At 40.4% G+C, this 26,229-nt stretch overlaps 1 protein-coding gene across 5 annotated transcripts in view; it reads right to left on the bottom strand.

The window, feature by feature from the left end:
* Papola (poly(A) polymerase alpha) overlaps nt 1–26,229 on the bottom strand; it is a 53,449-nt gene that overhangs the window by 3,332 nt on the left and 23,888 nt on the right. For 2 of the 5 annotated variants that reach the window (XM_021178513.2, XM_029484261.2), the window contains exons 9-21: nt 26,000–26,138; nt 24,530–24,602; nt 23,249–23,369; nt 22,301–22,385; nt 17,261–17,314; nt 16,769–16,888; nt 15,191–15,300; nt 12,028–12,149; nt 8,707–8,849; nt 7,410–7,510; nt 6,410–6,630; nt 2,574–2,636; nt 824–898 (exon numbers count right to left, since the gene is read on the bottom strand). In XM_021178513.2, the coding sequence (XP_021034172.1) occupies nt 824–898; nt 2,574–2,636; nt 6,410–6,630; nt 7,410–7,510; nt 8,707–8,849; nt 12,028–12,149; nt 15,191–15,300; nt 16,769–16,888; nt 17,261–17,314; nt 22,301–22,385; nt 23,249–23,369; nt 24,530–24,602; nt 26,000–26,138 (1,427 nt within the window). The remainder of the gene's footprint in view (nt 1–823; nt 899–2,573; nt 2,637–6,409; nt 6,631–7,409; nt 7,511–8,706; nt 8,850–12,027; nt 12,150–15,190; nt 15,301–16,768; nt 16,889–17,260; nt 17,315–22,300; nt 22,386–23,248; nt 23,370–24,529; nt 24,603–25,999; nt 26,139–26,229) is intronic. The other 3 variants (XM_029484262.2, XM_029484263.2, XM_029484264.2) reach the window with 3 other exon arrangements.

Below are 26,229 nucleotides of genomic sequence, written 5' to 3'. Positions count from 1 at the left end.
GGGCTGGCAGCTGGCTCTTCAGCGCCTCAGGTAATCTAGTTAGTACATGCTATGAGGAAACACTCATGTTTGACCTAGACTTTGGTTTTTTTTTTTAAAGTTTAAAAGGATTCGAGAAGAAAAATAAAGAAGGTGAAGGTTTGTGAATTAGCAGGACAAGACTGCTTGTGTGCATATGGAACCGTCCCAGCCAACACTAAGACTAGTCAATCACTCTAAGGAGTTATTGACTGTCTACAGAATAACTAAATAAATCAATACTAAAAACTAAACTGAAACAGAAACACATCTTAAAATTTAAAAAGATCAGGGAGCCAAAGGCAGTTCAGGAGCACCTAAGCTATGCACGTAGTGAATGAATAAATACAATGAAAATCTCTCTGAGCCTTGCACACAGGTCCGGAAAATTGTTTGTCCTTTGTTTCACTGTCAGCCTTTGACCTATAAACAAACATTTGTGTCATCACACACAACACTGAGGATCTGAAGGGTCTGCGGTGTAAGGGAAGACCTACAGCTGCCTCCATTCCCTTTGCCGGCCGGCGCCTCACCAGAGCTCAGGATAGTCTCAGCCCCACCAGCTTGAGGGGCCAATGTATGCCACAAGTCAGAGCTCAACAGAGCTTCCTACCAGCTCAGAGCAATGGCTCCAAATCAATAGTCTGCCTGCCTTTAACTTTAAACTACAAAAAACTTACAGACTTTAACTACTTCTACAAACAAAATTTTAATAGTCTAGCATGAACCTTCATTTGAAATCAATATACCACTCTAATATCAAAACCACTGAGCAAACTCTCCGTGCTTGTTTTACACTTAGTACCTGAGAGGCCAACAGAGAAGCCGGTGCCGGAACAGTTTCTGATTGAACCGCACTTGTCTCCAGATCAACTTGTTCCTGGGAAACAAGGGATGGGGAGAGGGGAAGAGACACTTTTTAAAAAAAGAAAAAATAATAATAATCAAAGAGCATAAATGGGTGTAGTGGCTAATAAAGAAGACAAATTAGCAACAGGGGGGTAGAGAAAGATGTTCGTTCCTACATTACATCACACCAAGTCATCAAGCCCTGTTATACAAATCCTAGGGCATGACCAAAGTATCCCACAGTTCCCAGATTGCTCTAACTTGGATGTTTTAACAAGTACTAATTAAAGGTATGCACAGGCACTTTAGAAAATGTTACCTAGAGAATAATTCACAAAACATAAATCCAAAGAATGTCCTTTATTATGTAGGGGAAATGCATAACGTTAGTAAATAAAAACTATTCAGAGGCACAAAAACTGCCCCACATTAAAGTAATTAAAGTAGCAAACAGCTGTAAACTGTCCTTTCCTTATGGTCTCTACTGCCCTCCTCTGTCCAATAATCAATGCCCCAATTCCTGAGAGTGAGCAGACAACAGAGGGACAACTGTGTCACCCCACAGCAGCTTCACTCACATACAGAAAACACACAAGCAGAGGAAAATACAGGTAAAAGCAAATTTTTAAAATGTGAACATAGGAACCATCACTGCTTTCCCTACAAACTGCACAGGGTTAACAAGAATGGGAGAAGTGGAGTCTTTCACAGGGACTGTTTGGAATATGTATCAAGTTCTTAAAAATGTATTAAACAAGCAGAGCTGAATGGCAGATATTTACAATACTCCAATGTTGCAGTGGGAAGGTGCAAATTGTTTTTTTTTGTTTTTGTTTTTTTTTTTTTGGTTTTTCGAGACAGGATTTCTCTGTATAGCCCTGGCTGTCCTGGAACTCACTCTGTAGACCAGGCTGGCCTCAAACTCAGAAATCCACCTCCCTCTGCCTCCCGAGTGCTGGGATTAAAGGCGTGCGCCACCACGCCCGGCTGCAAATTTTGATGGAGACAGTTGCTGACAATAAGCAACTAGTAAGGTATGATTAAAAAAATTCCAATACAGTCATTATGCGGATTATATAACATAAACCTATTTTTCTCGGTCTGCAAAGTACATTATAAATAGAAAGTAAAGGCACTGGTGAATATGTATACATGCACAGCTTGGAAGACATCACAAGGAGACTTATTACAGTATTCTTGGTGGGAATTTGGCTAAGTTGGGAAAGTTAAGCCTTTGGCACACTTTCTAAGATTAAGTCATTCTCAGTCCTTAGGTTGGCGAGAACCAGCATCTTCCTCCCTACCCACCTCGCCAAGCCAAAGCCTTCTCAAACAGCTTTTCTAACCCAACCCTACTGCTAGACCCCACAGTAAGGTTAGAGTTTCACTGCTTCACAGGTTATCTTACCTCTGCTCAGAGCAGCACCCTCCCCTTCTCACCCCATGTCTCCCAACCCTTACTATTAACACTTAATTCCCACACGCACACCACCATCTTACCTTTTCTCTGAACTCTAAGTTCCTGTTTTACACACTGCTCTACTCCCATCAGACTTAGGCATTAATTAACATTAAAAAAGAAACCAACAGGCTTCTTAAACAGTGAGAGAGAACCCCACACACTCCAGTTGACTCAGCACAATGACAGGCATCTCCACACACCTGCACTTCTACCCGTGCACATTCTAAAGGCTAAGTTAGTATACCTTTGTCTCTGTTTTATCATGTCCACTCAAAGCAAGACAGTTAGCATCTTCACTTGTTTCATCCTGTTTTTAAAAAAAAAAGCTTTATTCTCCAAAATGAAATTTAGATTATCTGCCAATTAACGCTTTAATTTATAAAGTTTTCAAAACTATAAAGAGGAAGTAAAATAGTTCAGAGTCTCTTCTAAAGGGCCTTTTTGAGATTAAATAATTTAACTAAGCTTTAATAAGCACTAAAGAATTTTAAACATGATAAAAACTGTTTTGTAATCCCCATCACATAAAGTACATTCCCCAAACCAAAAAGCTCCTAAAGCAGTTTTTCTGAGGAGAGTTCCCTAAGGATTTGGGACAGCAGGCTCTCCGGAAGGAACCCGACGAGCTGTTAGCACAGGAAGGACCAGGACGTTTTACAGAGTATTGCTTTTACTTTCCGAAGCACAGCTCCCCAGATTCACTCACGCACACACACACAGCTTTTCTTGGCAAAGCATTAGCATCCTACACGAATTCAGGGCCTATGGTCTTCTTGGGTCCTAAGAACCACGCTAGCACTATTTTCTTGGGTTTATTAACTTAGAGAACTTAAAATTCATTTATTTGTGGGTTTGTGCAGGTGGGAAGTGTATATGTGTGCACATGGAAGCCAGAGGTTAACGTCAGGCCGTTCCACGTGAGCTATCTACCTTGTTTTTTCTCTCCCTTAGGAAGATCTACCTCCTGTACTAGGAGCCCAAGCATGTGCCACCATGTCTGGCTTTTTACATGTTACTAGTCCTTATGCAAGCACTTCACAGATAACGCTATCTACTTAGTCTCTAATATTTTAAATACATATTTAAAAAGCAAAGAAACTACAGGTAACTTTAAAATTAAAAGTAAACAATTTACTAAAGACTAATTTTAATAATGGCCTTGTTTCTCAGAAACAAATTAAAAACAAACATTTGTTGTCACTAAACAAATAGTGACTAAAGGTCACACTTTAGGATTACTGGTCCCGTTGTGATATATATAGGCGGTTTATGTCCTTATGTGTAGATGCACATTCAAATACTCATGTATAGCTGAAGTGAAGAAACGGGAGAGCAGACATGAAAAGGAAACACGCTGTTCAGGTCTCTGCTGAGACCAGGTCACAGCCACCTGACAATGCACCTGTTACTTCTCCACATATTTAAAATTTTCCATATACAAAAGTTTTAAGGGCTTAGTGCTTCACCTAAGCAAATGACCTCAAGTTCAATTAGTACAACATACACAGAAATTGAAAAGAAAACTTTTAAAGTACATATGTGTTTAATTTAGCCATATAATATTATACAACAAACTGTTTTCTCTAAGATACAATGTACACTAAGCTGAACTGAACCACTCCCAGCATCTAAAACCTTCCTGTATACACGTGATTGGAGTTTCTGCTTGCTCCTCACTATTAGGCTCACACTGGTCTCCTAGTTCCTTGCCCTGAGTTCTGGAAGTACAACATGTGTAGTCATGTTCAATATATCAACAGAACAAATGATCCACATAAGGGGGTTGTACCAGAACACATGTATCCATGTCAATACCACGAGAGGCCGGGTTTAGTACCTTTGACTAAGTTTATTTTTGTGACTGCAAGCGACATTGAGCATGTGCAATCAATCAGCCCACACATCAGCAACACCCTTCCCTATGCTTTACAAAGTCCTATGATTGGACTAGATGGCTTTAAGGAGCCAGTGACATTCTAGAAAAGAAAAACGAAGGAAGCCTGTACTTTAGAGGACATTTAAAAGACACCAAGTTATTTTAATACTGGCATCTTACATTTGTTTGGTCCCATGTTTAAACAAGAGGGTATTTGAAAAGTGAGAACAGGGGCTCTATTATCAAGTAGGCTAATCTGACTTTATTCTCTCATAGATGTGATCTTAAAATTCGGGTGAAATACCAGGGAATAGCAATAACACCAAGTGGATCTTGTTCTAAAAGCACTTAGTGACATGAGTAAGAAGAAACGAGGACTGGAGGACAGTACTCACGGGGCTCAGGGAGGTGAGTGAGTAGTAGACAGAGATAGACCACAAGTTTGAAGCTGGTCTGGACCACATCATGAGTTCATATAGTCAGTTCAGTTCTAGGCCAAACTTAAAGACCTTATATTAGCTTAACAAACAAACAAAAAGGTTGAATTAAAGGGGCAAAGAGAGCGGCTGAGCCCATTAGAACTGTAGCTATACTGTGTAAACATTAAGGCATCAATGGGCTGTTTTTGTTGACAGGGTTATGTTGTGCCTTCCACAGACTGTAACTCTTTTATACTCCTAGGACTGTTCTAGACCCACGAACATAAGCATCACTAGCTCCAGTGACAAGCCATGTGCCAGGACACTCATCATTCATTACTCACAGAGCACCTTATCATAAGGAGATCAGATAGAGAAATCAAAGTCTAGCCATAAGTTTTACAGATATGAAGGTAAAAAGAAGTCTAAATTCTGCCAGACACAGTGGCTCACAACTGTAATTCTAGAACTAAGGAAGCAGAAGCAGGAAAAGGAACCTAGATTTAAAGCATAACAAATACATAAGGCTCTGATTACATCCCTAGTACCTCTCACAAAACAAGAACCAAAAACAAACAAACAAACAAACAAACAAACCCACTACTCTGCAAAACTCAATTCTCAATTTCCAGAACCTATCTGGATGGGTGAAATATGTTCTATTTTCATTGTAGTTTAGCATCATGAATAACAAAATGTTACTCCATTAGTTGTAAATTATCTATAAAATCAATCTAAAACAAGACTGTCTGATTAGAGATATTTCACCAATACTGATCAAAGTGTAATGGATACCCAAGAGAAACTTGTAAGTTTCTTTTTTCTTTTTTTCTGAAAGTTCTTAAATAACAAATTCTAGAGCAGAATTCATTGCAAAATAGGTGGTCAGGGACTGGCACCTCTACTTAAGCAAACATGAGATAACCCCACAGCTAGACCCTGGGGCATGGAGGCTGACACTAAAAGGACAGACGGCAGTGTAGCGGCAGGAGTGCGTGTGCGTGTGTCACACCCAGGGACCACTCACACCCTGAAACACAACGCTCAGCACATTCCTAACACTGCTTGTATCTCAATGCTGATTTGACAGCCACTCTTAAACACACAGGAAGATTCCTGAAACTTAAGAGGCCCTAAACTAATCTGCCTCTGCAATTTGTTCATCTCAAGAGTAAAGCCTGAGGACTAGGGCTATAGCTTAGAAGTAGCGCAAACTCTAAGTTCCCTCTGATACCAATTACAATATAAAATGGAGTTAAAGGCAAAACATTCTCCAAAGAGCCATAAAGAATCAGTACAAATAAAAGTCTCTAAAGAAGAGTAAGTTAGGGGGGGCTGGAGAGATGGCTCAGCAGTTAAGAGAACTGGCTGCTCTTACAGAGGTCCTGAGCTCAATTCCCAGCAACCACATGGTGGCTCACAACCATCTATAATGGGATCAAATGCCCTCTTTTGGCACACAGGCATACATGCAGATAGAGCACTCATATACACAAAATAAATCTTTAAAAAGAAAAAAAGAATAGTAAGGATATGAACTGTGTTTTCCAGACTACTATTGGATGCAGAAGCTGCCCAGGGCAGGAGAGGCAGAAACACTACTGCAGTGAAGCACTACTGCAGTGAAGCACATCTGCAGTGAGGCACATCTGCAGTGAGGCACATCTGCAGTGAAGCACTGCAGATGCCCCAGGTCTGCCTGAGTATTCCCTACTAGATTCAGGAGCAGGCGAAGCCAGGCCGCCATGCCTGTATCTTGTCATGTATGTAAGTATGCACATATACCTCTTCTGTTTTGGTTTTCTTAGGACTTTCTTCTTTATTGGGTGAGGACGTTCTCTTGACTCCTACTCTAGGATTAGGGACTGTTGTTGCTGCGTTTCCTGGAGGTCTAGGCGATGGGTTCACCAGGCGTGTTGAGGAGACAACTCTGGAGACTGTAGGCTTTGGTGGTGGAGAAATGGCTGGCTGTGTGGCAGTTTGAGGAATGCTTTCGCTCGATGGACCTAAACAGAAAGATATAAACACACAAATTAAAATCATTAAATTAAATTAAAAACATCAGCCGGGCGTGGTGGCGCACGCCTTTAATCCCAGCACTCGGGAGGCAGAGGCAGGCGGATTTCTGAGTTTGAGGCCAGCCTGGTCTACAAAGTGAGCTCCAGGACAGCCAGAGCTATAAAGAGAAACCCTGTCTCGAAAAACCAAAAAAAAAAAAAAATTAAAAACATCAAGTTATAACTTCCTTCCTTCCTAACGTACTTCATGAATAACTTTATATGCAAGCACTAAACTGCTATTAAATGACAAGCACCAAGTGCACACCTGGAGGTTTGAGCCTAAAACTCTGCCTTAAAACAAAACAAAAGGGGCTGGAGAGATGGCTCAGAGATTAAGAACTGCTCCTAGCACCTACATTCGGTTAGCAACCATCTGTGAACTCTAACTCCAGGGCCTCTGATGCCCTCCTCCAAACTCTGAGAGCACTACATACACAAAAAAATAAAATCCATTAAAATATTTTAAAAAGGCACTAAAAACTGAATCCACCAAGCAGTGGTAGCACACGTCTTTTATCCCAGGTAGAGGCAGATGGATTTCTGAGTTCAAGGCCAGCCTGTTCTACATAGTGAGTTCCAGGACTGCCAGGGCTATACAGTGGTCTTGAAAACAAAACAAAAAAAACTGAATCCACAACTTAATCAACAAACCTCCTTTTCTAAAATAAGGTATAAAACCAGTTATCATGCAAGGGCTCACAATAGTGGCTAGGCCAAGTTCTTACCCCCTGGGCTTTCACTGGAATTTGCTTGTGGTACAGAAACCTCAGAAGCCTGGATGCTGGTCACAGATGCTGCGGTCACAGCTGGAGCAGGACTGTTTCTGCTAAAACAGGAAACAGAAAGAGAAGGATAGAAAAAAGAAGGGGCAGGGTGGATTATATGTTAAAGATAATCAAAGTAACAATTAAATGTTAATAACAGATGCTACAGATGTAAAGTAAAATGTTTCTTTGGTTTTAACTTCCCATGCTTCCATAACAATTAAAAAGCATATAAGTGGTGGCGCACACCTTTAATCCCAGCACTTGGGAGGCAGAAGTAGGCATATTTCTGAGTTCGAGGCCAGCCTGGTCTACAGAGTTCCAGGATAGCCAGGGCTACACAGAGAAACCCTGTCTCGAAAAACCAAAACAAACAATAAAAAGCATATAAAACACATAGAGCAGCACAGACACAAACGTCCTATGATGTGCATGTCATATAAAAACCAGAGCTGACAAAACTGATGTAGCTGTTCTGTGCTTTAAATACAGCCAGTAAGATGAATATTTGACCCATAGTGAGAATACACAGAATACACAGGTCAGTGTTTCCATGTCAACTTACTAATGGCAATCAGTATAGCCATTATAACTGCCAATAAGACCCCCTGAAATTAAGGTTTTGTGGTAAACCTAACAGAAAGAAAGTGCCAGACAGTCCCAAGCTATAAACTCTGAATGCAAGTGCAGCTCATCATGTTCTAATTTTTATGGGTCATAGATCCTTTTTTAGCAATTCTTAAAATGCTTTGCATGTTTTAAAACAGTAAATTCTTCTGAGGAGGAAAAAAAATGTTCCCTTTATCTAAAACCACCTAGTGCAGCAGCAAGCATTTACCCTCTCTCCCACAGTCATGGAGATTAGCACATCAGGGTGCTCAGTCCTCCTGTCTGTCTCTAAGTAAGCCTGGACAGATAGAAACACCAACATCATTCATGAATGGAGGGATTCTGTTCCCCAAAATGAAACATCATAGACAACAGGGGCAAAACTAAAAATTCCTGTCCATAAACTAAGAGTTAAAACTGGTACTAAAAAAAGTCAAAAGAGATGGACAAGGGGTGGGCACAAGACAGGGTGACTGTGACCAGGTATTTCATATGCTCCAATGAAATTCATCCGCCTGCATAACTAATACTAATAAAAATAAATTTAGAAAAAGATAAGTTAGAATAAAATAAGACTGTAAGCAGAGAAGCCTCTACTGTGTTTAACAAACAAGCAGTTCCTCTCCCCTGCCTCCCTCCCTTTCCTTACCCCTGAGAGCTGCCAGAACTGTTCAATGGACTGGTCTTCATAGCACTGGTGGGTGAAGGCACAGACATGCTGTTATCACTATCCATAGACAAGTCAAGGCTGCTGTCATTCAGAGCTGTTAACTTGACTCCTTCTGTTGAATGCTGCAACAAGAAAAGTTTAATTTATAAGTCTTTAGGTACTCAAATTTACAAAATTTATGATTTCTATGGAAAAGCACTCATAAAGGAGTTATAAAATCCCTTCATGCCATAACTACAAAAAGCCAAGACTTTGTACCTCTAGACTTAACTACGTGTCTGATGTGAAAAATAATGAGAAGTGAACACTACTTGTGCTTATTTACACGGTAAAATTTAAAATTGAAATATGAGCACACATGAAACTTCTATCAGAAGACTATAAACACTGGGGCACTGGTGCAAACTCTCAGTAAGCAGGACAATGACAGCCACCTTTGTCAGAACCACAACAGTATGTTGTTTTTCCTATTTTTACTACAGAAACGGTCACAAGGCTAGGCATAATAGAGCACACTTTTAATCCCATCCCTCGAGGCAGAGGCAGAGAAGCAGAGGCAGAGGCAGATCTCTGAGTTCAAGGACAGCCTAGTTTACAGAAGAAGTACCAGGACAGCCAGAGCTACAGAGGAACCCTGCCTCAAAAAAGACAAGGTCACATGTTGCCCTCATCTGCCTTAATTCCTTGGCTCAGGCAATCCTCCTGCCTCAACCTCCCAATTTCCTCCCATGTAGTTGGAATTACAGGCATATGCCATACCTGTGATGTACAAATCTTTAGTTATCCCACAACGAACATAGAAATTATGTTAAGTAAAAGGCATTACCACACATGGTGGCACCCACATTTAATTCTGACACTCAGCAGGCTGAGACAGGAGGATTCTGAATTTGAGGCCCAACCAGGGTTGTGTACTGACCTTTAGGCCAGCTTGGAATACATACCTAGGCCACAAACAAACAAAAATCATTTCCAACCATTACTATTTTATCAGCAAAGATCTTTAGAAGCAAGAGATCTATACTGGCCACTCTGCTCTTTTAGAGGGGGCACAGGCCACATGGACGTGAGCAGTGCAGACTGGCCTCACTTCAGTTCCCACTGTGGAGGGGGTACAGATATAGATACAGACAGCGAAGCAGCTGCAAGCTGTTGGCTTTACACCAGCTTCAGAGTCCTATTTTCACAGTAGAAAATAAAATGAACAGCAATAAAAATTATTTCAAACAGAAGTAGATAGGATCAAACTACTGTAAGCACAAAGCAAAGTCAAAAGCTGTGGTGTGTGTGTCCCTGAGAACATCCGAACTGAGTGACCCAGTCTCCCAGTCAACAGTCTGTGTACACAGATACACATGTGATCAGTTACTTTGTTGGATGATCACACTGTGGACAGGAGATTCCCAGTTAGTAACACCTCCTACAGTTTATTTTTAGGGAAACATAGTCTGAAAGTATAAGAAAAATGAACAGGAAAACCCAACTAGAGCTGTATAACAATTAGTCACATGGTCATTTAATAGTAAGACTTTAAAAGCTAATAAAAAAATTCATGGTTCTAGAAACCGGTAACAGCTATTATTATGAGTTTTTAAAATGCATACTGCCAGAATAAAAGAACACAGCCTATTGGCATTCACTTTTGACACCAGTGATTCTGAGTTTTAACTACGGAAAACTTACACTGCAATGCTCTAGGGTTTTGTTTTGTTTTGTTTTGTTTTTTTTCGAGACAGGGTTTCTCTGTATAGCCCTGGCTGTCCTGGAACTCACTTTGTAGACCAGGTTGGCCTTGAACTCAGAAATCCACCTGCCTCTGCCTCCCAAGTGCTGAGATTAAAGGCGTGGGCCACCACCGCCGGCTACTGCTCTAGTTTTAACACATTCCTATCAGACGGTTGGTCCTGTGGCTGCAATGGTTACATAGGCTTAGCGGGGAGCTAAGTTTGGGCCTCAGCAGTGCTGAAAGCCAACAAAGGCGATATGGTGTCTACTCGAGCAACTTCCTTATCAGGAAAGATGTGGAAATGAACACATGTAGTTAATTAACTCCAGCAATCAGGAGGCCATCGTGAGTTACAATCAGACTTAGCTGACAAGACAGTCACCTGAAACTATCATGTCCAGATATCTCTGTACCTACCCACCCCTAAGCTGTAACTGATCTTGGCATTAATTTCAGATAACTTGATTATTTATTTACTATCTGCCAGGCACAAGTCCAAGTCACTCTTTCTATGCACCAATACATTCAATATAAGAAGGTTAAAAGATTCTGTTATTCAAGATATAAACATCAGAACAAGACACTGCTTTACCTCTGGTAACCAGTGAGAGCAATGTCCTTTGTAACTACTTTGCAATCACTGTACAAAGTATACCATGTAGCCCAGGCTGGCCTAGAATCTGGTATATACAGTTTAAGCCACCCTCACCTTGCAATTCCCCCAATCTCCCACCAACTGGTGAGAATACAGGGGTTTGCTACAATGCAGGGCATAGTAACAATTTTTCTTTTGTGTGTGTGTGTATGGGGGGGGCTATCATAGATCCTGTATGTATCAGAGCATGACCCTGACTTCTAACTCCCCTGCCATCACCTTTCCAAGTCCTGGGATCATAGGCATGTCATCATGGCCATTTTATGCAGTACTAAGGGTTAACCCCAGGTGCATGCTAGCCAAATACTCTGCCAACTAGGCTACCTCTCCAGTCCCTTGTACAATTAACTCTTAACTTTTTAAATTCGTTAATCAGAAAGAAGGGGGGTGACAGGACACACATACACACCCAACAAGGCTGTGGAGGTCAGAGAATAATTGCAGGGGTTACTTCTATCCTGTAGGTCTGAGGGATTGGACTCAGGTCACCAGAGGACCACCTGCTGAATCATCTCAAGAGCCCACTCTTAATTTTTAGAAATATACCTATTCTCCTACAGTAAATAAGAAGACACTGACCTTTTTTAAAGTATTGTTTGAACATGTAATGACAACTTTGTTCTTTTAGAAGTATAGACACTTGTGTGAAAGTTTAAAGGTGTTTTTCTTTCTGAGAGAATATGGCTATACAAACTCAGGGCGTTGAGTGTCACATTAACCTCTTTCCAGTCATGAGACAAGGACACAAACACAGTGCTGAGAACAAGATCTCACAAGCTGACAATGAGAACAAGGTCTCACAAACTGACAAGTCTGTCAGATGCTGTCCTCAGTTAATAGCAGCCATCCCTAACGGGACGGGAGTTGTGAAACAGCAGCTGGCACATACACAAAGCACTCCAGTTCCTTTCTGACTGACCTTCTTCCTCTTCTGGAGCACGTGACTAGGCAGCAGCTGATGGAGTTGCTTTCTCTTCACATGCATTGCTGCAATCTTCATATCCAACTCAAACATTTTGCTGTTTATTGCTTGCCTATAAACTATACAACCAGACATTGTTACAAAGAACAGAAATAGTTACATAATGGCAGATTTAAACTCATCTAGAAGAAAGTAATGTAAGTGGGAACCTTTCCCACCGCCTGTCCCTAGTCGGATGCAATCCAATAGTAGGCAAGTCACGTATGTAACAAAGAGCAGATGCACATTCGATCCTTTAGCACACTAACTCTCCATGTGCTAATAAAAAGCAAGAATAACTGTTGAGGAAATAACAGAATTCAGAGAACTCCGTACATCTGTAAGTCTCTCCATCATCTACAAAGTCTAAGACTTTAATTCTGGAAAATATCACCTGCTGCTCACACAGTAAGGAGCCACACCTGAAGACACCTCACAGGCCAAGAACGACTGGAGGCTCTTGGCTGTTAAGAGAAAGTGCTGTTTGTGCAGAAGACCTGAGTCTGAATAACACAACCCAGCTCACAATTGCCTGGAACTCCAACTCCAGGGGATAGAGCACCTTTCCATGAGCACCTGTACCCACACAGACACACTTTCACACACACACACTTTCACACACACACATACACACTCTCTCTATATGTGTGTGTGTGTGTGTATGTATATATATGTATATGTATCTGAAGACACGGTGTGTGGCACATACCTTTAATCCCCAAACTATCGAGGCAGAGGCACACAGATCCTTGTGAGTTCCAGGACAGCCAGAGCTACATAATACGTTAATATTAAAAAAAAAAAAAACAAAACAAAACAAAACAAAAAAAAACCCAAAAAACCAAAACCATAGAAAAGAATTTTTCATGTAAAACTCTCTTAATTGGGCTGGTGAGATGGCTCAGTAGGTAAGAGCACCCGACTGCTCTTCTGAAGGTCCGAAGTTCAAATCCCAGCAACCACATGGTGGCTCACAACCACCCGTAATGAGATCTGATGCCCTATTCTGGAGTGTCTGAAGACAGCTACAGTGTACTTACATATAATAAAATAAATAATAATTAAAAAAAAAACTCTCTTAATTCTTTCTATATTTTCTATTATGAAAAAATAACATTATGGTTCAAAAAGAAGATGCTATCAGTAAATACAAAATATTTAGATTACAGTACCTCAAAATGGGAATATTTAAATGAGGTTATATGGTACAACACCTATAAAACCCCAACAATTAGTCATGAAGACAGAGAATAAGTTGAATGTAATCTTAACCTTCATAGTAAGTCCAAGGGCAGGCTGGGGGGGGGGGGGGGGGAGACTCAGTCAAGCCATACAAAAAATATTGGTTGCACAATTATAAAACCATTGTAGCAGCTGGAAACACAGCAAGAAAAAGCACAAGCAAGCTGCAGAGTCCAGTGGAAAGGACAGAGTAAGATAGACTGTCAAGTGACCAAGGACTAAGACAGTATTTCAGGAAGAAAAAAAACCCAAAAACCACACACCCTGACCAGGATCCACAGAAGCCAAGAGAGAAGAGGTCAAAGTTAGACACATAAACCTCTAAATTCCTAACAAAGAGCTTTCCTAAGATTGCTGTCAAGACTCAGCTAGAAAACTCTCTGGTGCTAGAGAGATGACTGGCCAGTTCTCAGTGCCTACTCAGCGTCAGCCTATAACCATCCAGGACTCCACTTTCAGGGCTTAGACACGCTCTTCTGGTCTTTGTAGGCATCAGGAACACACACAGGGCATATATATACATGTATACAAAATATCCATACACATAAAATAAATCCTCATCAAGTATTTTAAAAGAAAACCCTAATCCTAAGTGGCACTGGACATTTGGCTTGTGTCCGTTGTGTCTAAGTAACAAGCATTGGTTGCAAACTGCTATGCAATAAATAAGCTGTGCTGGGAACACCCCTACCTTTATTACCCTTCTAGTCCCCAAACAGACACAGTGAACAGTGATATCATAAGGAAGGAAGATGATGCACCACAAATTACAAGCAGGACTTGTAGGACAAGTAGGAAGAGGTCTGTCTGTCTCTCAGATGGGCCCTGACAGGAGTCCCATGACAGAACCAAGTAACTTCCCCCTTAACAGTATCAAAAGGACTTTGGCTTCTCAGTTCCACAGTTCCCTGTCTGGGAACGTATTTGCTGCTTTCTGACAGTGAGTACCAATCAGTTCTGTCTGCCCGTACCTTCCTTCATCAGCGTTCACACCCTCCCAGCCAGTGGCCTTTCACACACTATTTCACACATGCAGACTACTCAGTGACAGGCAGCGCGTACACTGTGGCTTTGCTGGAAAGAAGGTCCACCACTTCCCAAGTGGGTCAGAGCAGGAGAACAATGGGTTTGGTGGAACCAAACTCCAGAAAGCCAAACATCGGAAAAGAGTATTACCACTCTCCTCACTTCAATTAACTGGTGTCAAAGTGACTTTTAAATAAATTGTCTCCATTACCCCTCTTTTCAGTTAAGTAGATTAAATTTTTATAACATGTTAATTAAATCAATTTTCATAAAGGAAAACTCAGTGAGAAAAGTAAAAATGCTAATTAATTAACCCGTTTTAAAGTGTGATCTGGAAGATGTTTTAAAAGAGAAGAATTAGTGCATTAGGACAGCACACAGGCATCCCTGTAAGGCTCACAAATTCCTTGAATTGCTGTGTAATCTACACACAAATCACAAAGATTTTGACAACTCATTCTATGACTTTAAAGCTTTCAACTAAAACCTCTCACCTTTACCTAAGAATTCAATTTATCCAACACACAGGTCTAACTGCCCCGCACTGCGTGAGCTGACAATGCTCCCCCCTGGCCCTATCTTCACCATCAGTTAAATGTCTTCACCATCAGTCTCTAAGCTTCAAGATGACTGAAATAGGCTGTTTGTCTCAAAATACAGACAAATCCTATTACAGATGGTCCCACCTAACTTTAAGGCCTATCTCAACACAGAAGTTATTTATATTAAACATTACTGAATGCACCAAGCTTGCTCTAATGATTACTATTCAGTACTCAATTACTACGAAAAGCACTACTAACTATGTACATCAAGGAACATCAACGAGCTCATTGTTCAAATAAAGACATACCTGTGTCTGTGAAAGACTGGATATCATAGGTGAGGTCGACACTGAGATTTTCAGAGTTTTCAGTTTTTTTAAACACTAACCCAATCACCCACATTGTGCGAAATTCTTCCCTGTAAAGAACATTACCACAGGCCATTAGGATTCAGGAGAGCAAGGCTGTTGGTGGGTTGACAGCCTAGGCGAGGTACGTGGGAAAAGTAATTCAAATGTGTAAGTAAACAAGCTCTAAGTCCAAATGCCATCAGAATAGGACTGCCCTCCCATTCCTGTCAGCTAGGCCACGACTACAAACAAACTTCCCAAACCACAGCCTTACATTTTCTGCGTTTGTATTGATGAGTCCAAAGTATTCATGGCACTAATATTTGTTAACTGTGTTCCAAATGGTGAACGGGTGGGGGTGGGGTGGGGTGGGGAGTGTAATGCTTGTGGAAAAGTGTCACATATATATATAATTTCTATATACAAAGGCTGTACTTTCACTGGGCATAGCGGTTCACACTTTCAATCCCAGCACTCGGGAGGCAGAGGCAGGTGACCTCAGTGAGCTGCAGGTCAGCCTGGTCTAGAGAGGGAATTTCAGGATAGTTCCATAGTATGACCCTGTCTCAAAAATACCAAATCTGTACTTCTAAATAGCTCTGTGTGGTTAAAAAGCGCCTGCAATCCCAGCACTTTGGAGGCTGAGGCAGGAGGATCACCAGTTTGACGCCAGGCTGGGCTATGTACAAAACCCTATCTCACAAACCAAATGCAACTAATTCCTTTAAATGATCAAAGGAAAAATATGCAATCTATTTCACTAGAATACTCAAACTCAAGAGCAACTCAAGTGACCCTCAGCCTCTACTTCCTTATCCTTTCTTCAAAGTTTATAGCTCATATTGTTCTAAATTCCAAATGTTAGAGCAACAAGAAAAGCATCAGCTAACTTCTAAGACCCTAAACAAACAGGTGAGCCTACTTCCCATTCACCAGTCTCTGCATGGTCCACATTCCATCCTGAGTCAGGTATTGGCAGTTTAAATCAAAATATATTCCCCTTAAAATAAAGAGCAAAGATAGATGCTTAGAACACCCTACAACTATTGTATAAAACTGAAGGGATGTTAGAAATACTCCAAGTCAGATTAGGACAGATATATAGAGTATCAATATCTAATCAGATAACAGAGACTTCATTATCAAGGACTATTACTAAATCTACTTCAGTGCTAATTCTTCTCAAAAAATTATTCAATGTTTCTAATGAGGGAAAACACTTGATATAAATGCTAATAGGAAAAAACTTAAGATCTACCCAAAATTGGTAAACCAGGGAATACTGAGAAACTAAAGCACACTACACTTCCTGATGAAAGTTATATCCAGAAAATAAACAGTAAGTGGCAGATACATCATCAGCAAAAAGCAAAGCCAGATATAGTCTCCCTCCAGAAGGAAATGGTTGCATGTGCCTGTAAGCCCAGAAGTTCCAGGCCAGTCTGGGCTACAACCTGTCTCAAAAGTCAACGTCAGAGTGCCCCTGAACACATCCACACAGGACGTGAGAGGGAGGTGGGGGCTCAGCATGCTTACCTGTCAGGACTTTCTTTGGGGGCTGGAAACGACTGGGGATTCACATGAGCCAGTGTAATAAACTCATTCTTCTCCAAGCTTCCAACCAGGATGCGGATTTTTGATTCCACCAAGCCCACCCTAGACAAATGTCATTAATATTTATGAGACTCTATGAAAATTCATACGCAAATCAAGTTTTCATGTAAAAGGGGTAATATAAATATTCTATATAAATAAACTATATACACCAAGGCCATCCCCCCAAAGATGAAACTATGAGACTTAGTTAGGATCCACCAAAAAGAATGATGAACTGGATGAAAAAACAATGAACTTTATCCAAACAGAACGGTTCTGAGAAATACTTGAGGCAAGCTAAATTAAGCAACAATAAACACCGTCAAGAAGCGGGCATGGTCTCGGTAGCAGCGCGGTAAGCCAGCAGACTCCCACAGCGGTGTGCTGAGCTGTCTGTCTGAGTCATTTCAGGGAAACCTCCTGACTACTCACCACTCCAGACGCTGCTTTTCCGTGGGCGCACTTGCTAGAAGTACAATATAATGCCTTTGAAGATAAAGACAACATGCTATTTACTTTATTTATGTGCTTTGTGCCGGATCTTATAACCATAATGTAATAAGGTTCCTCACACTTAAAGACCAACATTGATTCAACAAGGAGTTCCCAATCAAGTGTGCACATAAAATCACGTAAGCTAAATTCCATGGTTTCACTATTGGCAAGTTGGATTTTCTACAACAAACTATTAATAATTATCATAAGAGTAGCTGAATTTTCAAGGTTGAAAAATCATTACATGGTAAATTGCTCAACACTCCAACGGAGTGTTCTACCTAGAAAACTAAAAAAGGCACTCATGGAAAACAATCTATCAAAAGAAAAATGTTTTCATGGGAACCAAAAAACAGGGCTCTTGACACAACACACTACAAAAGTTGACTTCAAAAATAACATCGAGAACATCAGGTCTGCGGGGTGGTGGTGGCGCATGCCTTTAATCCCAGCACTCTGGAGGCAGAGGCAGGTGGATTTCTGAGTTTGAGGCCAGCCTCGTCTACAAATTGAGTTCCAGGACAGCCAGGGCTATACTGAGAAACCCTGTCTCGAAAACAAACAAACAAAACAAGAACATCAGGTCTCCAGTAATATCATATGGTATTTATCAGCCACCTCACCCAAACAAATGGTATAAACCATTGCAATGGGCTCCCTGCAGTTAAGACTGTCCTGAGAGTTAAGTGATTTCTACTCACAGCTTTTAAAATGTAGAAATTCCAAGTTTATACTTCAAAAAATATCACCATGGGCAGGTAACTCTTTTAGGACTTTTGAAAGCAATTACAACTAAACTACTAGACAATTCTTTTCTTCTTAAATAACAAAAGAAATCACTCTGTATGTACCTTTTTCAAATACTGCAAGCTGAGTTTTACATAAGCAGCTTTACCTCAAAAGCAAACTGACATTATTATCTAGTGGACACTAGACAGGAAGGTGCCAGAATAATCTAGTCTGAAAAGTCTGAGAACCTTCTGTTCTTTCACACCTCCCAAGTAATGTTGCTAGTCAAAAGCAAACAAGCTTTGAGAACCAGACACAACTACCAACCAGAGTAAGCCCATCTACAAACTCTTCTCATCTTTGCAACTCTATACACAGCTATAGAAAGTGCACACCACCTGGATAAGAGAATCTTTATCTTTGTGGAAAGGTACTGTCAAAAATTAACTAAATTAATAAAAATTTATAAAGTACAGAAAAAAACCCCTAAAAGCTCAAGACACACAAAATTGAGGTGGGGCTACAGAAATGGGATATATGCGCAGCTTTGGAGCCACGTTTTCTACAGCCACAGAAATGAGTTCTTCCTTTCCCATTAGCCAAATACAAACACTCAAGAGTCACATAAAAGCACTCAAAGTCCATGCATTTTGTGTACAGAGGAGGAGTCACACAAATCAAGCAAACTCCTGACATGCTTAATCACATTTCTGGGTTACCGAGTCATTAAAAGAGGTGACCTCATTATGGAAAGAGAAAGAGGAGACGCAAGCGCTCTCAAGGTGTAGCAGCTATCGGAGCAGACAGGCACGCGCGCACACAGCCTCCCAAGTGTCAAGCTGCCTAAGCTTTGCACAGCACAGCACAGCTTTTCCAATTCTACCTCAGTACAGTTAAGTGGACTTATTACTCAGGCTGCACAGGCACTTGATCCTCCTGCCTCCATCTCCCATGTGCTGGGATTACAGGCCAGCATCCCCAGACCCATCAACAATAAAGCTGTTTTCCCCCCTCACTCCCCTGAAAATGCTCTTATTGAACACCTAGATCTTCAGAAAGATTAAGTGATGCACCACAATATTTTGTTTACAAATACAAAAACATACAATCCATTTTAACATAATTTTGTTGGCAATTCAAAGGCTAAAGTTCAACTTGACTATTCAGGACATCCCAATGGAGGGGACAAAGTTTCTTCTCTCTGTATACTTAGACATACATACATATTTACCTATGAATATCTCTTTAAGATTTATGGGATAAACTTATATGTAGCTATATTTTAATAAACTTGATACAAAATTAATTATTTTTTAAAAAGCTGTAAATATTTTAATACAGTAGAAAGCAGTGACTTCTCCAAGAAACCAAAAATCTCCAATTAGTTTTCTTTAAAAAAAAATTTGCATTTTTATATATTTTACTTTTATATGTGTGGGTATTTTGTCTGCATACTTCTGTGTACCCTGCACATAAGTGCCCACAAAGGCTAGAGAAGTGCAACGGATCCCCTAAAACTGGAGTTACAGTCAGAACCGAGCAGCCACGTGGGTTCTGGAAATGGATCCCAGGTCTTCTGGAAGAACGGCCAGTGTTACTAACTGCTGAGTGTCCTTCTAGTCCCAAACTCTGCATTTTAAAAACACCAGAGCTGGTATCCAATCTCCAAGGATCTCAGGACTCCTCCAGGGCAGATGCATCTCTAGACTACACTGTAATAATCCCCAAACTGTGAGCCTCGTCATACCTGCCAGGCACCAACCAGCTCAAGTGTCTCCGAGAAAAATCTAGGGCTAATGCCACGGTTATTGCCTTTCCCCTAAGATCTCATATAGACATAGATATAAATTAAATGAATTAAAATTTATGTAAAACTGTTCTCGGGCTAAGAGCATACCTCATCTAGTACAGTGTTTTCCTAATAAAAAGTTCTAAGAATACTTAAGTTGTTATAGTTATTTACCAAAAAGCATTCTGTAAGTAGGTTTCTTGGTCATTTCATCTCAGTACTTTACCTGGGTAGATGACAGCTCAGATACCAAGCACTGAAAGAAAAACCTAGCTCTTAGTTAAAATCCTTATAATTCTCTTTACATTCATAAGCAAGAATTACAGTCCACTAAAGGTGTGCTGCTGCTGGTTTTGTTGGGGGAAGGGGATGCTCATATATTCCAAACTAATTTTGACCTTACTACATTGCTCAGGCTGACCTTGAAATCTTGGTTCTCCTACCTTTGCCTCCCTCCCATGTGGTGAGATTACCTGTGTCTGAGCAATTTTAAGGCTAGTTTTTACACATTTTTACACTTGCTTTCCTAGTGAAACATAATGCCTAAGATGACCACTAGTCACATTTCCTAATGCCTGTGGTTTATGGTTATTTAACAAACTACGATTATTAAAATACAAAGATTATTTTTTAAAACGTTAAAAATTAACAATGCAATGCCTTTCTTTTCTTCAGGCAAACTCCCACCCCACTGTTTGAAAATGGAAGAGTTTACACACTTAAGGTCAATGAAATCTCTCCTATGGTCCCCCTCTCTTCCAAGAAAAGCAGGAGTATTTTACACAATTTAAAACCCTACGAAAAGGTAACACTTTTCCAGGCATGCTTCACACAAAGCCAATCCGTATGTCAGCAGCCTCAATTCTTCTAGGTCTTGATTACAACAAACTAAGAATGCCACCTTCAGGTTACAATGTAACCTGCTTCACATGGAGACACGCTGTTTAAACTGCTCCAATCTACCTGCTTTGTAAACCCAGTGCAGTCCTCACTGTGTTTAAAGGGCATGCGTGCACAGCAGTTAGATCTTATATTCTCCAGAGTACTTGGTTTTAAATTTTTGTGAAACAAACCTGTTGCTACAGCCTCTTCTTCGTAGTTTTTTTAAAAGGATGACTGCCTCAGGTGTCAGGAAAAGTATTACTAACCCTCTTGCCAGCCAAGACCTTCCAGGTGCTACAACAATCTCAGGTGTGAAGACCCACCAGGATGTGCTTCTCACGGTCCTACCAGTGCTGGAGTGTAAAAGCATGGTGTGGTCAATGCTAGCATTCACCTTCCCTCAAGCCCAAGCTAAGGAAGCAGAAATCCATCTTTCTCCAGCTCTTGTAATTACGAATGTGAGACAGGAAAAGACAATTTGAGACTGGCAACTGAGAAAAGCTGGGATCTACCTGCTGAGGGCTTAATCTTTTTGGTGTAACTATGTCTCATGTGTGGTATTTTTCAAGTGTTGGCACATATGATTGCTAATGGTCATCAGTTATCTCCTCAGCATTAAAGAAATAGAATGATGTGCCGATGAGAGTGACAGCCTAGAGCTGGGCGTGACCACGAGCACCGCAGCACCACGCTGCTCCGCCTCTGACAACACAGTGCCTGGGAACACAACAGGTAAACTGACTCATCACTGCATTCCATGCAAGATACAGAAACAAAACACAGAGACAGCATGAAGGTCATCATTCTTACTTTTAATGTGGGAAAAGTATAAAATAGTTTTGCTTAAATTATTGTAACAAAACACATAAAAATGGTCAGGAAAGTCTCAAGTATTAAAGCAAAAATTTAAGTGGGACTTTGCTTAATTTTCAGGCCAGGGCAAATAAGGCTCGAGTCCATATTAGGTTCTTGTTCTTTTTTTAAGATTTATTGTAACTTACATTTCCAACACAGCACAAATCATGAGGCTTTTCACCTCTAAGGTATTAAAGCATTAAATTAAAAGACATTATAAAAATGATACCCACTTAAATTATTAGAAGACTATTTGCAGACATAATTTTGAGGGGGAAATGTGCTACTAATTACTGAAAACATGTATTCAGCCACACCCCAACGTCCCACTAGCTCTGTGCATGTTCTAAACTATCCCAGCAAGCTTTCAGGGTTAAACGTAGAAATGTCTTGAGAGAGAACCTTAACTTTTTAAGCACTCAAGAGCCTCCTAAGGTGCAGACAGTATCCTGGTCATAAGTGACAGACCTAGAAGAACTGAGGTGGCTGACACACAGTAGGACTGCTAGTAAATCAAGTAACTAAAGTGTGAGGCTAATACACTGTACTGATAGAGAAAAAACCAGTTTACTAAAAATGCTAAGCCCTTTTTAACAATAAAGAAAATTCTACAGACACTGGAGAGAGACTTGTTCACGAATCTGGCAAGAGGAAATACCACATATGCCACTGTTAAACCACTACTTAAGAGCAACATGGCTGACATGCCTTAAAATACATACTTGTACTTCTGAAAGAAGTTTGGAGCTTCAAAAAGTTTGGACCACTCTGCCTTACTCAGCAAAATTTCATCTGTGATAGCAAGACCTAAATTAAAAACATATTAGAATATTTGTATGTTTCAACCTAGCAATCTAGAATGTTAAATTAAACATACCACATACATTCACTGCATTCCTAAACATTAGCAATGCAAGCTTACTTTACAACCTTAGAGTCCATTCTTACACACGTTTCACGAACACTGGAGAATGTTCTGAGAACCACACTTCTGGTAAAGTGCCATGATTAGTAAAATGTCATGCTCACAGGAAGGCTCAAAGTGAAACATAGTAGTTACTTGAAGAATTAAAGTTCCCCATATAATGTTTCTTTTCTGCCTTTTAAAATCAAGTTACTGCTATCTCTAAATGGCCAAGAGGTCTTTCCCATTAAAAACCTTCCTTGTGTGGAACACAAGAGTAGTCAAATTAGAGCTGAAGATGGTACACAGCCTTTTCTGCCTGATGCTTTCAGCCATCTTGGTCTTTGAGGAATTGAGACAACTAGGAATACCTTTAAATTTACAATTACTTGGGACCCAAAGTCAAGGATCTTCTCAAAGGCAGAGCTTTGGCCCCAACACACTCCAAGTTCTTTTCCAAGGAGTGTAAAAAGTCTGTATATCCCTTGAGTAACCCAGGAAGACGAAATGGCATCAGCTCTGATGTTAGAAGGCTCTGACACAGCCCTGAACCAATGTCCAAGTCTTTAAGTGCTGCTTCATTCTCCAGCATACTGTCAGAGTAAACTGCTTAAACACTGTTGAGTTATACTCCAATACATAATCAAAAATAAATGCACAAACCCAGTCTGGCAATTCAATTCAATCACACAAGCAGCTGACTGCTGGGTCAGCAACAGTGGGCAGACCCTTCTGTATGAAGTAGAGCAGAAGCAGAAACACTTACCTTGTTTAAACTCCTCAACCATGACCATCCGTGTTGAAACGGACACATTGTACGTGGAGTTCTGCTGTGGGTATGCTGGTGTAATTATAGGCATAAGATGGTACCTATCACTGGGGTTTACCTACATACAACAACAGCCAATCAGTTTCTTCAAGTACATAGACAACAGATACTTGGACTTTTACCCCTTGTTAAACTGAACCAATGATTACATTTTACTTCATTCATAGCTGGAGTTGAGAAATAAAACACATGTCAAGAGACTGTTTTATAGACATTTTTTACAGAATGAAAGATCTAGTCAACAGTCTGTTCCCAAGATGGAGGTACGACTACCTTGCAACCTGACTGCATGGACCTGCTGGCAAGAGCAAAGCAAAACAGAAAAATGTGTTGCAAATCTACTGCTTTTCTGTATTTGGCAGCATAAATGAGTGCCTGCAAAATTGCAGAGGTAGAACAGCTCTGGGCCGTGAGACAACAGGATGATTTATTTAGTGACTGCTATCTGTACACTGTGTGGTTTGTCCCCACCAAGGCAACTACTTACACTCTCCCTTAAATGCCTTGAGGCTCAGGCAACTTGAAAGCACACAGCTTAGGGCAAAGCCCAAAAAAACTTGCAAGACTTTGATATTGTAATAAATAAAAAAAAATTTTAAATTATGATCTCAAAAACCTGGAAAGTTTTAATTCCAATGAATTCCTTTATATTATAATAAAGCTATTGTGATAAAGCTAACGTTATTGACACCTAAAAAGTCTAAGCAGTAAATGCTATCTATAACTTTCCACAAAGTGGGTGATCTTCCTTGACACAGTTCTGCATCTCTCAAACACCTAAACCAGACTTTCCAATTATAGCACGGACACTGCAATCCTGCTTAGGAGCCATATGCTGCATACAAACACTATGCAAGAGCTTTCTTAAACAAGCCAACTGAACAAATACTTAGAGCAAATAAAAAAATATACAGGGATTTTTAGTATCCTTTTATTTTTTTTTAAAGCACAAACGCCCATACAACTTTGACTTACAAGATAGTGCTATATGGAATAAGTTGTTAGTGAGATCTGTATAAACTGTGTACAAGTAAATGTGGTTTACAGTACAGCGTTACACTTCTCACACCGGAGGACAATTAGAGAGCAGGTCATCTATAACAAGTGAAATATGGGTGCGTCCACTCATATGTAAGAACTGGGCGGCCTCCTCCTTTATGCAGGTGACTTTTGTTATTGAATAGTGTGAATTTGTAGGGGAAAAAATAATACACTAACCCTTGGGTCCCACACAGGCAAATTAAGATTGCATTCTTCAGGCTGTTTCAATAGCACTGGATTTGGCCATTCCCTGTTCAAAAAGATTGTAGCACTTGATAAGACTATTGGACATTAGCATCTAAACGTTTCTGTTAAACATACAGCATTTGTGAATGCAACCCTGCTTCACTCACTTGGCATATACACCACAGCCTCTCATTCCTTTCTGTTTACACAGTATTCCTCTCTCAAGTCAAATCACGATAGCTTTCACATATCAGACATCTGCTCTGCTGGAGAACTGATAAAGCACTACTCAAACAGTAAGTGCCACCTCGAGACATCTAGTATGTTCACCTCACCCTCTAACAGGGCTAATCCTGGTTGAGAAAAGACTCCTGTCTTCACACTAGTCCCTTGAACGGGTATATGGAAGTGACTTGTAACTAGAGTCACGGTGCGAAGGTTAACAAGGACAATGCTTCCCGTGAGTACTATATAATACAGCCATGTTATAAAATGCATTAATGCTACTTCAGTTGGGTATAAAGATCAAAAATGAAAAGTGCTTCTCTGGCTTAGTCTAAATCAAGCTGGCCTACTAGAAATGTTCGTTCCTGGATTGCCTTACGAAAAGTTCTGTGTCTGACCTGACCACACCTCACTCACCAGGACAAAGGCAAAGCAGCACAACTATACTGGACAGAGCAGTAGCTACACATTAAATCCACAGAGTCTGTTACCGAGTCACTACAAAGGAACAATTCTTTCTTCACATTAAGAAAGGAAAGTGTTGGCAATATGAAAGATAAATCTCTTTAACTTGACTAAAACCCCAACTCTTGGTATCAAAGTAACTACCTCAAATTGGCAGTGTCTTGGACTTTTCTTAAATCCAAAACATTTGTATCTTAATTAGGAGATCTCTCCTGGGCTAACAAGTCTCAAAGATCCAGTGACTTCCATTTATTTTTCAGTCACTTAACATATTTTTTTTAAAAACTGTTATAGAAGTGACACATTTAAGGTTTTGCCAAGTTTAATGGTGGCTGAAGGTAAAACACAATCACAAATAGCCTATGGATAGAAGTGATCAGGATGAAAGGAATGGTGTGTGAGTTCTACCCTCCCTAGTAACAGAGCAGAGGGCAGAAGACATTACAGTGGCTAAGTTCAGAGTGTATTTGGAGGGTAGGCTGGCAGAGCTAAGGAAAAGACACTAAGGAGTTAGGTTTTCCTTTTCACATACAATGTCTCTTCCCAACATGGTAGCTGTATCTTCAACTAAAACTGGTTAGGTTCTTGGCGGGACTAGTGACTAAACTCAAGGCCTTGTGCATGCCAGGCAAGCAGTCTACCACTGAGCGCTACCCCCTCAGCCCACAAACTAAAATTGAAATCTGAAACCAGCTGTAGAAATGTCACAGAAATAAGACTAAACTTCAGTGTCTACAATCAATTTTATTGTAATATAATCTAAAAACATACCATTTAGAAAATACCAAGAAAAATTTATGTACAAGAGTTGATGCTATTGCATTTGGATAAAGCTGGCAAGTTCTTGCTACTAGCATAGCCCAGGAAACACCACCGAGGAAACCTAATATATTGGAATAGATGTTGTGCCCTGTTGATAAGGGAAAAGCAAAAAGATTAAGTTAGTGTTGATGAAGAGCTTCAATGTTTTTAATAAGCTAGCCAACAAATTCTGAACTCAC

Source organism: Mus caroli, unplaced genomic scaffold, assembly GCF_978045245.1.
Source record: "Mus caroli unplaced genomic scaffold, Mus_caroli_1 scaffold_14, whole genome shotgun sequence".
In the NCBI taxonomy this organism is placed as follows: Eukaryota; Metazoa; Chordata; class Mammalia; order Rodentia; family Muridae; genus Mus; species Mus caroli.
Note: the sequence above shows the minus strand (reverse complement) of the source record. Positions and strands in the feature narration are given on the sequence as shown.